The sequence below is a fragment of the Accipiter gentilis genome, chromosome 15 (genome assembly GCF_929443795.1).
Source record: "Accipiter gentilis chromosome 15, bAccGen1.1, whole genome shotgun sequence".
In the NCBI taxonomy this organism is placed as follows: domain Eukaryota; kingdom Metazoa; phylum Chordata; class Aves; order Accipitriformes; family Accipitridae; genus Astur; species Astur gentilis.
The window spans coordinates 330,956-344,964 of record NC_064894.1 but is presented as its reverse complement, the minus strand read 5'-3'; the positions used below and the strand labels follow the sequence as shown (position 1 = coordinate 344,964).

The window sequence follows — 14,009 nt, the reverse complement described above, 5'->3', positions numbered from 1 at the left end:
CTATTTCTCTTGATTGTAGAACCAGAAATTTTTACTACCTTTCGCTATTGTGATAGAAATGAATTGGGAAAAAGGTAATTTCTCCGAGAAAGCTTTCAGAAACAAATAATAGGTACTTTGAAGTAACTCTAATTCAAAGCCTATCATATCTATTTTTCTATTTGAGATGTATAGGCAACACGTTACAGTGCCTTTAGTACAGCACCGCAACAGATGTATTTATCTTAACATATGCTTTAATCTTCAGATTCTTCAAATTGATTAGCTATTGTCAAACCTGGTTTCAAAAAGATTTTACCTTATTAGCAGTATACCAAAGACAGAAATGAAAAGTGATCTGAAATATACTATAAATTCAAATGCTATACAGTCACACATAAAATGCTCAGCTAACCACATTACTTCTCCGAGAAGCATTTTTAAAACAAACAAAAAAAGCTACTATCACAAATAAAGAAATAGCCTAACCTAAGGAAAGTGTGAAATAAATACAAGTTAAATAATTCAGTTCTTGGAATAAACATCCGGATTCATTCTTTCTGCTTCAGGCTATATCATAACTAGGCAAGACCTGGAGTTATCTGCTCTATTAGCTCAAGAAGATGACTTCAGCAGATGCAATCTCAGACAAGATACAGCCTCAGAAAATCTGGACTAGATACGGCACAGCAAGCAGATTCACACATTCAAATGTTTTGATCACTTTTTCATTATTGACTGTACTACAAAATGACTGCAATGAAAGCAGTCCAATGCTCAGATTGACTACTGAAGTCATGTGAGGTCTGGCAGTGTTTGCTCTGCACCATCATCCCAAGGTCCAGCTTTCCTTTTTCACACCTAGCCTGTCCACAGAGAGCCCTTAGGAAAAGCACTGTGAGGATGGGGTTTGTTTCCACCACAGACCAGCCAAATGCTTTATCTGTTGAAAAAAGCTCAGAAACTTCCTGGTCTTATGAACCTAAAAGGAAACAGTGTACTCCATATCTCAAGAGCATGAAGGACAGCCGTAGAAACAGAAGACTGAGAACAGCACTGGAAAACTAACCATATTGGGTAAAACCACAACCATCCAGGCTGGACTCTAGCCCACATTCTGGCTCATATAATAGCCATGAGAAACAAGCTTCATAAACAAGAAAGGTGCTTGTTCACAGGCTTGAAGGCAAAACATGTTGAGTACTCTAAAACAACCGATTAAAATCCCAGTGAGGGACCAATTCATGACTACATAGCTAAGTCCAAAATAAATGTTTGGAAAACTATGCATCAGTCACATAAAAATGGACAGGTCTCATAAATTAAAAATTCTGAGCAGAGAAGGCCAGTACTTGAGAAGCTAAAGAAAGGCTCCACATTTTTCAAATCTAAGAAATATCCCAAAATAAGCAAGATAAAAACACTGAAAAGATTGAAAATAACATTAATAGATGTATTCTGACAGTGTCAGATTGAAGTATACACTCTTGCTGCTGAAAAACACCCAAACTCTTGAGCAGAGAAGAATGTAGTTTACCATGGAGAATCAACTACCATCTACACTGAAAAATGGAGAGCCTTAAGGACAACTGAAGCACTTGACTAAAGTGCCAACAATAAACTGCAGGAACAGGCAAAGGCCTCAGGTTCTGAATGGACAGACAGGGAAAGCATGGAACCAGAACTAAAATCAAGGTGGAGCACAGGTGATTTGGAAAGATCCCATAAAAACAGATGGCATAAACACCAAACACAGCAAGAGAAACACATCCAAACCAATGGGTTGCTGCTTGCAGTTTTTTTCCTGAAACAACCAAATCCACCTGAAGCAACTGCCAATCAACTTGAAATCAACTAAGACAGTGGCCTGGATTTTATTATTCAAGGACCTCCTGAGATAACCTGTGAAACTTATGGGAGAACTAGGAAAAAGAATTACTTACGTGGTTGCTAATGTACTACAAATCCAAACCTTCTGATGGTCTAAAGCACAGTGAACTAACTTCATCAAAGTTAAACCACCACCACCACTCAGGAGTCTGTATCCCCTTGATGAACACAATATATTCAGGAATTAGCCATGGTTTTTGTGCTGATAGACAGCACAAAGATCATTGAAGAGAAATACATAAAACATGAAAAGAGCATTGTCCTATGACAGCCCCCAGGCCTCTCATCAGAAAAAAAACCCCCATGTCCTCAAGATTAGTTTGTCAGCAAGACCTTGATGAATATTAAAAAATGTTGTGAACAAATGGAAAGGCAACACCCTCAAACAGTACCAGTTCTGATCCAGATCACTACGTATGAACTGGAGATAATAAAGGTTCAACAGACAGCTATGAAAAATAAAGAGTCCCCCAAACAAGAAACACAAGCCTCCAAGCACTGCTGATAAAAGCATGTGCTAGGTCTCTGTCAAACTCAGACTTGAATATCTGTACTCACACCTGCACAAATTAAGGTTAAGACACCAGCTCTGTTTCATCTGGGGTACAGAACAGCCACCAATGTAAAACTCTTTGTGCACAGCCTGAGCTGCCATGGTTTCTCCAGCCCCTCTGGCCAGGACAGCATCAACATCCTGACTGATGCTTCTGGAAGGCCTGACAAGTTTACAGTCAACCTCTGTTTCAGAATGAGAATTTAATCTCAGTAGGGAACAGAAATTGTTGACTTTTCAACCCTTTAAAGTGAACTTTTTAGCTTAGGAGAGGAGTATTTATTACCGCTCATGTGAAGAAAGAAGCGTGATGTACTCCTCTCACAAATAACCACTTGCCCAGAAGAGTGCCCTGGAGTACCCTAGTTCAACAAAAACTACAGGACTGTACAGAACTTTCAACAACAGCAAAACACTTGGCAAGCACGTGAACAGAACTGTAGGTGTGAGCTCTGAAGATCTCACAACCTTGAGCACAAATATGCTCCCTGAGACCTAGCATGAAGATGTCTTTTAAAAATCTCATTTGTTTCCATGACAATGGCTACGTAACAGATTCGCACATTGTCTGATAAACATGGGGAAAATTTTAGGGCAGAAACCATCCACCCAAGAGGTCTCCTGGGTAAAGATATTGGCACATTCTTGAAAAGAAGCATGCTATATGCTTATACCATGTAAGTAATCTGTAGCCCCAAATACATTACTAAAAAAAACCAAAGATTGATCTCCTAAAATTTAGAAACCACTATAAGCAAAAAACTACGGTTCATTTTAAGAATTAAAATTATCTTGAAATGGACAGAATTGGTGAATTTAAAAAAAAAAAAAAAAAAAAAAAAAAAAGATTCCACTGCTCTGTTGCAACTACTGACACCTGAAGGTCATATTCCTAGAAAGGCAAAAAAGGAAGCAAGTGCCATTAGTTCAACAAAATAGTGAATGGCTAAGTTGAGATGCTGCTGGGAGACTGGGTTCTCACAGAGGAAGTGCCATAGCTAAACCTTCGGAAAAAAACCCAATAAAATTTATGTCTGAAGATGAAGGATTTCTATGTAGCCAGTTATTGGCTAAGTCAGTTCAGAAAGTCATATCTTCTCAAGTCCAGTAAATTACTATAAATTACAGGTAAAAATCACCTATTAGGAGGATAGTAAACTTGACATGCACCAAGTAAAAAAGCAGTACCCCAGGCCACAAGTTATGGCCAGCAGAATGTTTCCTGATGTTAATCAAAGACACCCTAAGACTTGAGCAGGAATACTCTATTTTTTTAAAGTCAAACATGAGGTAGTTCAAACAGGATTGGGATTTAGACAGCAAACTTGACCAGATTCTAGAATTAGGTGGTCTTGGCATAGTGATCGAATCCTAGGATTCCACAGTGCAGTAGCCTGATATCAAATTGTCTTGGATTTTTTTGTACAACAGGAGCATTCTTGCTGAAGAGAAGCATCAGAGGAAAAGCACAGCTTTCCCAATTAGGGAAGCTGACAGCAGTCCCACAACCTGTCCATCCCAAGAACAGAAATACTAGCACTTCTTAGATTCCAAGATGGACAATTCAATTTTAGAGTCCCCATTCATAAAAGGTGACTTCTAAGACAGCATTCCCCACTGCTTGCAATCCATTAAATATATAAGTCTATACTTATATATATGTTCGGTTTCACTGCTCAGTGCATTACTTTCACAGATCTTATAGCATTTGTTTTGCTGATAGAGAACTTAGTAGTGATATAATACCTGCTATACATGGAGAGCTGAAAGGATAAATTGATTCAGGAACAGAAGGTATATTGGGTTTGCGTGGCCAGGTTTTGCGAGCAGGGGGGATACAGGGGTGGCTCCTGTGAGAAGCTGCTGGAAGCTTCTTCCCCGATGTCCGACACAGCCAATGCCAGCCGGCTCCAGGACGGACCCGCCGCTGGCCAAGGCCAAGCCCATCAGTGACGGTGGTAGTGCCTCTGGGAGAACAGAGTTAAGAAGGGGGGAAAAGTTGCTGCACAAAAGCAACCGCAGCCAGAGAGAGGAGTGAGAACATGTGAGAGCCCGAGCCCTGCAGACCCCCAGGTCAGTGCAGCAGGAGGGCAGGAGGTGCTCCAGGTGCCAGAGCAGAGATTCCCCTACAGCCCGTGAGGAAGACCACAGTGAGGCAGGCTGTCCCCCTGCAGCTCAGGGAGGTCCATGGGAGACCCCACGCCGGAGCAGGGGGATGCCCAAAGGAGGCTGTGACCCCATGGGAAGCTCGTGCTGGAGCAGGCTCCTGGCAGGACCTGTGGCCCCGTAGAGAGAGGAGCCCACGCTGGAGCAGGTTTTCTGGCAGGAGTTGTGACCCCGCGGGGGACCCACGCTGGAGCAGGCTGTGCCTGAAGGACTGCAGCCCGGGGAAGGGACCCACACTGGAGCGGTTTGTGAAGAACTGCAGCCCATGGGAAGGACTCACGTTGGAGAAGTTTGTGGAGGACTGTCTCCTGTGTGAGGGACCCCACGCTAGAACAGGGGAAGAGTGAGAAGTCCTGCCCCTGAGGAGGAAGGAGCGGCAGAGACAACATGCGATGAACTGACCCCAACACCCATCCCCCTGCACTGCTGGGGGGAGGAGGGAGAGAAAATCAGGAGTGTAGCTGAGCCCAGGAAGCGGGGGTAGGGGGGGTGGGGGGAGTTGCTTTAAGATTTGGTGTTATTTCTCATTACCCTACTCTGAATTGATTGGCAATAATTTAAATTAATTTCCCCAAGTTGAGTCTGTTTTGCCTATGACAGTAACTGGTGAGTGATCTCTCCCTGTCCTTATCTTCACCCACAAGCCTTTTGTTATATTTTCTCTCCCCTGTCCAGCTGAGGAGCGGAGTGATAGAGCGGCTTTGGTGGGCACCTGGCTTCCAGCCAGGGTCAACCCACCACAGAATGTCCAGTGTGTTACCTTTCAATGTGATTTCCAGATTGCTGTAATTTGCACTCAACAGCGACTGCCAGTCTTGAGCTTTCATTTGAATTATTTAAAGCAACTCCTTAGCCACAGAGAAGCATGCATTACTACTAACCTGGAAAGCAAAAGTCTACTGTTCACATGACCTTACAGCTGTTACCACTGCAGGGAGTCTCATAACTCCCTCAGTGTCACCCATCAAGAACTAAGCTGGGAAATAGTTGAGCAAACAAGAGTTGGTTCAAGTTACCTTTGCTCAGATTTCATATAGAGGCTTATAAAACACCCAAAACTGAATTTTCAAGCTGTCAAGCATGAACCTGCTAGCTAGCTGCAACTGGTATAGGCTAGTTGTAAATTTTGGTAGCATCTGGACTAAACAAAGGTGACATGTTCTGATCTTCCCATTAATAAAGAGTCATGACACAGAACTACCAGTTAGGAACCTGACCACAGCTTTTGCAGATAGACTATTTAGATGAAGAAAAATGGGGTCTTGGGAGCCCAGAAAGATGAGGGTGAAGATCCTGGGAAGCTGAGGATTATGCTGGAGATCAGAGATGCATGGAGATGAATGCTGGGGAATGCCCTGGGACCACAGCCTGTAATGCCTGAGACTGTTAACTGCAAGCAGCAGAAAAGCAGGTATTGGCATGACTTTCTGCCCCATCCTCCCAAACCAGCAGTAATTCCCTTGCTAGGAAGGAAAGTTGAGACCTCAGTAAATACACTACCAGGTTGGGGAGCAAGTGTAGGACCGTGTGAGACAATCAAGCAGGGGTATAGCTCTAATTGCCTTGATTCTTAAAACAAACAAACAAACAAACAAAAAACCACTCAAAAAACAAACCAGTATCCATATCCACTACAGACTGTCATTTACTGTCTCACCTGTGACACCATGGCACACATTTGTTGATGATTCAACTACTTTGTACACTATCTTTCATTAAGCGTGAGAGACTTCCAATCATTGCGGACAGCTCAGGGTCCTGGAAAACTGATGTAAAATGCCTGCTCCTTTTGAGTTTGCTGTCCTGTGCACGTGGCCATGTGAGGGTCCCCTCAGTCTGGAACAACACATTTATCTACCATAAACCAGGCAGAGAGAACTGAAAAAGCATCTAGGTACATACATTGATCTGGTTTTGGCAACACAGAAGGGAACTTTTCACTTTGTGACAACTTGCTCGTCTAGAGCATATAAAGCAAGAGAAGACACAAAATGAAGTCACATTTGAAGACAGCAAAAGAATTTTGGAACAAAGCAAGGAACAAGTGTAAGAGGCCCTGAGCCCCAGGAAAGACATACCATTTATTAAAATACATAACTGAAAGGTCAAGCTCTGAATCATTCATTAAAAATAGGAATCTGTCAGGTTGTAAGGAAGCTCTCATTTGATCTGGAGTTAAAAGGAGGTCTAACAGACTCAAAAAGTATGGTTTGAGTGAATGTCAACCTAGAGGCCCAGTTACGGGAAAAGCAACTACATCAGAGGCTTCGAAAGATTGCCAAATCATCCACCCCTAACAACCATTCACTGAGCTAAAGGAAAAACAACATTTCTAATACTCAGCGACTATCACCAGCATCAGAGAAGACTCTAAAAAGCCACGCTCTGGACTGAAGGATCCTGAACTGTTATTAGTCATGCAAATGATATTGGACCACCTAAATATAGCAATGAGGAGTGGTAGCAATAAGATCTGTACGAGATCTTGGGGACAGATGTGAACCAATCCTCTTCCTCTTCTCCTACTGAGTATCTCAAAGACTGATGTAAAAGATCAATTTCTGAAAACCTAGCACAGCCAACTTCTTTTGTATTTATTTATTTAAGTAGTAGTAGTAGTAGTTTTAGAGTGGAGGGTGTTTTGTTTTGGGTTTGTTTCGGTTTAACACTAGGAGTGGCCACTGCAGAGCCCTGGACCCCAACTGCACTTAAACAAAATTTGTGGACAGGACAGCATCTGTTTCCAGGAAAAGACAATGTTGATGGAGACAGTTTTTCTTAGTCACTTTTGATAAGAAAATTTAGGACTTCTGGTAAATCCCAATCCTACTTTACAAGGGAAAAAACCCCAAACATACACACACAAAAAAACTAAAACCCAATTCACATCAAGTGAGGAACTATGTTAAATATAAAGATACTGCCCTACTGTGCAAATTCACTGAAGAAATAACCTCTACTAAATCCTACCCACACATAGTAAGGCAGCTAAAACAGTAAATCCTCACCAATCTTTCCAATGATCAGCAGGATAAAAATCTCAGTGCAGCATCAATTTTTGATGCATATAAAAAGGAAAAAAAGCCAAAGGAAAGTATCTCTAGTGCCTGTCAGATATATGGAAGGCAGTCAAATGCTTATTTATATGAACCAGGAGAAAAGAAAAAAAAAAAAAAAGAAAAAAGGAAAAAGTCTGGGTATTTCAAGAATGACTATGAGTGAACAATAAACATTTTAAAACTATTCTCTTTTAATTTGTATCTTAATTATTCCTTCCAAGGGAGACTAAGTGGAACTTTCATGCTCCTTTCTGTCTAGTTCAACACTCCATTGAAGCCTGACAAGCAATGGTGATACTCCATGTGAACTAAAGACAACAACTTAAAGCAAGTTTTTCTTACGGATCTAAAGCAAGTTTCAGGCAGTTAATATATACCACTTTTTGCTGAACCTCCTCAGCTTAACTCTAATCCATACATCTTCCTCTTATTGAAAATGATGGCATACTTTCATAGCCTTAACCTCTTGCTAGAGCAAGCAATGGGAGTCACAGTCCTAATATATACACCTCAAAAAGTTCCAATTCCTGCATTGTTCTTGCTATATAAGGCAGGGTTTCAATTTAATGTTACCTTTTAAAAAGCTACTAAAAATCTTTGCTTAATTTTGCTAGGCATTTCATGTGCTTTTTTTAAGTTAGCGCAATGGATGATTAAGAGTGTATGTTTTTTAGAAGTTTATTACAGAAAACAATTACTTATGTCTACTGACTACACAGTAGAGTCTTCCACAAGTCACTGCAAGAATAACAATTCTCCAAAATATTGCCAGATTCATTTAAATTGGTTTTTTATCACAGTGCAGTAAAATGAAGTAAAACAAAATTCTGCATTGTATCCACTATAGTAATAAACCAAGTCATAATATTAAACAATAAAAGGTGATGACAATAACCAACACATCAGTGGAAGCACTGGAGCCAGAAAGCCAAGATTCCAGTTTAAACCTTTTATAAGAAGAGATACTTCACAATACATACTGACAAATTGCATATAGCACTCCTACAAAAATAGAAAGTAAAATTGAAAAGCAGTGCCTTATTAATGAAAGCACCAAACAAAATATGCCTTACTTGAGTTATTCCACTGGGAGGGATCTTGTATGACTGCAGCTTCTGTTTCAATAGCTCAGGATCACTGTGGCGGAATGGGCACCCTGACAGTAAAAAACAAGCATGCTCACAAACAAGACTGTTTACCCAGGAGTTAGTGCAGTAAGGCACTCGAGAGACCAGCTAAGCTGTTCCTAATTGTCTAACAACTTATTAATAAGAAAGTTAATTGCCCATGCATGCAATTGCTTACTTTTTTTTTTTTTTTTTTTTTAATAGTTACTCCACTGCGTGGTTATCAGGGCACCACAGGCTCAAGAGTTACATAAAATACCCCAACATAAACAGGCCAAAATTCTCATTCACTGGCAGGAAAAGAGTTTTAGTTAGTTGCTTACTAACAATGATAGCGCTGGTACATTTAATAGCTGTGAAAAGAACCAGGAAAAGACAAGTAATGAGAGCCAAGTGGTCTTTAGAGCATAGTCCTTTGTAAAAGTATTACTTTATAAATACTTTAGAAAGTTCCACTACCTTAAATAAGAGTAAGGTTTTTTTGTCCCAGAATTAGTTTTGAGAGACAACTGAATGAACGACTTGGTACTAATACAACAGTGAAGCCAGTGCATGTTTTCCATGTTTAGTCACACAGAGGCAGGAGGTTTTCAAGTACCCTAGCAAGCTTCAGAATTTTTGTACGATTTAATTAGTATCTCAAAACACCTCTAATTGGTCACTTTTTAAAGCATCTGTACATTTAAAGTCTCTTTGCACTGCATGACGCAACATATATAAAAACAGAAGGTATCAAGTGCTATCTAAAGAGAACAGTGCAAGACCACTGTGGCCTTGAAATTAAATACATAACTTAAGAGACTACAGGAGGGAGCAACTTCTCTAGCCAAGGGTTTCCACTGTTTTTAAACTTCCTCTTTTTTTTTTAAGGTAACTCACCATGATAATCCCCTTGACTTGGTGGGTTGGACATGATAATCTTCATGCAGCTGTATGGGGTATAATCAGTTCTCTTTCCTTCTTTCCCATAGCTGTGGCGAATGCTGTAAGCATAACCTTTGTCAAACTAAATAAAAACAAAAGAATAAATTCTTACATACTGTGCCAGTCATTCTATCTGCTCCGCAAACAGAAATATTGGATACCAAAATAAATCTTTCAAACATATTCAAACTGAGAAAAACAAAAATCGAGTTGCTTGCTGCTAGCTTTGATTTTTATATTACTTGGACTTGTATATATGCACATATACATGTTTTACAAACACATCAAGAGAGAAGTGTGTAACTGCATTGATTTAAGGTCTTTTCAGCTCATGCAGTAATTGCTTTAAAGATAAGATGACTTAAAGATCAAAATTTTGAACCCCATGATGTTGGTAAATGGAGAAAACATAGTAATTCAAAATCTTTCATAAATGGCCATAAATTGATTGCTTTATCAGGGTAAAAAATAAAGATTTCTTTACTCAGGTTCACATTCATGTTCTCCCAAAGCATAATGCTTCACCTATACTTTGCTTCAGCACTGAAGTTCAATTCATTAGACTTTAAAATGGAGTATAGCTTGCTTGTACAAAAGATAAAGATTTTAGCAAATCTCTTTTGTCTACTGATAGACTACCAACTCCTCCAATAAAATGAAATCTTCTAATGTAATATAGATGTAAACAAACATTTATCTTGGCAGCTGAGTACAGCACTATCAATATATCATTTTAGATAAGTCCTGTGGAGAACATTCAATGACATAAGTTCATGTTATCTTATATGTGGCAATAGGTGACATAAAATCTGTAGTAGAATCAGCTAATTTAACATATGGATTCCGTTAAGTTGCATTAGCTACTATAAGACATCAAGGAACATTTTTCAAATACCACACTTCTACTCCTAAAAAAACCGAACAGGATAAAATAATGAAGTATCATATTTACAGTTACACAGCCTCAGTCTCTCTTCTCTTCAAAAAAGCTATGACAATACATAAAAGAACAACTGTGCTCTTGCTCAATTCAAAATTTTAGCATTAAACTTATGTAAAGTTCTGTGTCTGAATATAAACAACTCCCATAAGAATTTATGTTTTCTTCTCAAAAACCACTTGAAAATTATTTTTTTACTCTGGTATTTTACTAATGTAAGACAACGTAATATACTGAGAGAAATCATTCAAGTATACAACCCGTAACACTGCTACTTCAAGAATACTCTCATTTCTACAGATAAAAGTAGTCCCCTGTTTGGCCTGTGGACTTCCAGATAGTAATTCAGAATATTCATATACCTATGAAATACCTTGATCTGCTAAAATATCTTTAAAATAAAATAGAAAAATAAGTATATTTTTCTTCATATAAAACACTTCAATGTTTTTGAAAAATATCTATAACATAATATGCAAATACATAATAAATGTGGATAAAAATTTACACAACCTTTGAGAATAAAATCCTAAATTGGACTGGATTCAAAGGGTAAAAACAAAAACTTCTCCATCAAGATGCTGGTCATAATCAAGTCAAAGTATCAAGAAGAGTAATATTCAGCACTCTTTCCAAATAAGGTTTAAGACATCCAAAGCTCTGAACAAACGTAGACCAATTAATCCTTACTGTGCATTTGACAAAGTCATTTTATTCTATTTTAAAAGATTTTTTAAAAGGGAGAGAAAAAAGAAAAGAGAGAGAGAAAATAAACAGCATTGTGTTTTCCAGCGTAGCCACAGGCAGGATCCAGCATGTCAGAATATTCCTATCTAAGCCAACCGTTTTGCTCAGGAGCGAAAAGAACGGGTTGGTTGAATAGTAAATGAAGACAATTTTTGCTAGCAACACAGCTGGGCTTACCAACTCTTCCTTAGAAAGAAGAGTAAGACGGTACGAGGATGTGCTATAGGTGCATGCACATACTTGGGAAGGTCCAGGAGAACAGGTACCCTCCCCTTAGCTGAGTCCTGCTGTTGCTCTTGCAGGAGCTGCAAATGTGCATTTACTCCGGAAAAACAGCAAACATCAAATACAAAGATGTGCATATTTTAATTACAAGCCTCTGAGTGAACCTGTTAAACTGAAGATGGAGTCTGTGATCCTACAGCCACCTATTCTTCCACCCAGAAACTCCAGAACCTTTCCTCCTTCTTTGCAAAAGATGAATGAAAGCATATTTCATTTGCTTAACAAAGGATATCTGAGCAAGCAGTTACGTTAGATTAAATTAGTTTTTTGTACAGGAAAAGTAAATCTTGTATGCTTCAGGATGTATTGCTTAGTTTGCCAGAAAAATAACACCCCTCTTTAACAGTTCTGTATACTAAAATCTTGAGCTGTACTTTTCACATCACTTGCCTTAATGCCCACAGAAATTACTTTTACTACCTAACTCATTATTTTATGCAGAGAAGCAGCTCTTGCAGTAAATAGAAACAACAGCTACATATTAACACAACATGGCCTTGGGACAGGTTGGGTATTTTCTCACTGCTTTCTTGTAATCCTGTTTGGATCTCAAGAGTTTTTGCAATGACAGATGGCAGAAAATAACATAGCTACGTGGTGCAAGTTAGCACCCGCGCAGTTACATGCTTCGCTAAGAACTCTCTCATCCTTGTGATTCAGCGTTTCTTACCACTGATCAAGGAAACGGGATTCTAGCAGGGCCAATATCCGACAGGCTGTGTGTTCATCCTCAGTGGGAATAAACCATGAATTGTAGCATTTCATTTCAGGAAACACATCCTGTGGAACAGCCCTCTCTGTACATTGGGGGATGAACTCAATGATCAGACTTGCTCTTTCTTAATACCGTTACTCTAGGATGGGCACAAAGAAAAATCCACCTCAGGAGCAATCCCTTTTGCCAGCAAAAGCATCAAGGTATAATTAGACATGTTTGAAATGTGCAGAAATGAGAAGGCAGAGAGGTAGGGAACTGTCCCCTCCTATTTATTCTAACCCCCCAAATCAAAGTGGTAGGATTTTCACAGTTCCTTCAACAAAATAAAACAAATTATGTGCAGCACACATCATGCATGTAGGTGTTTGCAGGGACATTCTAACTGCTTATAAATTGCTTGGTTTTAAACTATGTCAGAAAAACAGTTTAAAACCTGTAAAACTACTATTACAGTATATTCTACTGCAATGTACTGTAAAGTCATTATGGCATTATAGGTCAAAACTTGAATTAAGTGATTTGGAAAAACACTTTTTTGGTGATGGCCCTATAAGAACTTTTGAGGACTCTATTGAAGTCTGATATGAACTTGCTCAACAATAAAGATGCTGCATGAGTGGGTGCATTTACCTTGTTCTCTGCCTGACAGTTTCCATTGAGCCAAAAGAAACTCAAGAATACAAAGGCAAAAATTTATTCTATTACTATAGAAAAACTGAGTATGCACATACATCCCGCCCTAGTCTGTGCTAAATATCAATGGAAACTTACTGCCAAAATTACAATGTTACAGAGTTATAAAACAGTAATGTTAAAACAACATCATTATATTATTGAGTAGCTACACCTACTAGATCACCTACTACTGCTGGTAAGGCTTTGGAACAGGGATTCTCTGCAACTCTTTAACTGTATGGCCCACATCTCAACTATCTCAGTTATTTCTCCTCTATTTAGCTCTCTAAGCTTTCCAAAAACTGCAAGGCATTTGCAATTTATGTGCTGGGTGGATGGGCTATGAGGGAGAAAGGGATCAAGAAATATGTCTCATTTAAGCCGTGAACTTTTTCACACTGAAGCCAAGAAGCTGAGGCAAAGACAGCCCTTTAACAACATCTCTATCAAAATTCATCACTTAGGTGCTGGTTGGCATGTGCAAATCTTGGGATTAGCAGCAGTGTGAGTTTTAACTTCATCACTGAAGATATCAAGTTTTTTGAGGACTTCTCTTTCCTCCACGCAAGGCTATAGGATGCACATTGACAACTGGTCTGAAAAGCACTGCTGATGACAAGTTTTCGAGTTTTTATGCATCAGTATTTGTTGTAATGAACCAAGATGTCCAGTATATGGTACTGAATGTACTAATGATGATCCCAGAACAGGTGACACCAAGCCTTTCTTAGACTTCTTCTCCCTGTAAGAAACTAAGCTCTTAGCACTGATCAGAGGGACTAAACCACTAGTCCAAAGCCAGAATCAAGGAGGCTAAGGGAAAGTTCCCTGGGCATAGATGAGCATACTGTACCAAGGAACTTACATTTTGCTTTTATGTGGTACATTCACGTGAGTATCAGACTAATGCAGATTAATTTGCCTTATAACTGTTAGTTAAGACACA

At 39.3% G+C, this 14,009-nt stretch overlaps 1 protein-coding gene across 2 annotated transcripts in view; it reads right to left on the bottom strand.

Annotated features, from left to right (window-relative positions):
- Positions 1-14,009, bottom strand: part of PRIM2 (DNA primase subunit 2) — a 136,696-nt gene that overhangs the window by 13,950 nt on the left and 108,737 nt on the right. For both annotated transcript variants that reach the window (XM_049818289.1, XM_049818288.1), the window contains 2 exons: positions 9,654-9,780; positions 8,721-8,803 (listed from right to left, as the gene is read on the bottom strand). In XM_049818289.1, coding sequence (XP_049674246.1) covers positions 8,721-8,803; positions 9,654-9,780 — 210 coding nt within the window. The remainder of the gene's footprint in view (positions 1-8,720; positions 8,804-9,653; positions 9,781-14,009) is intronic.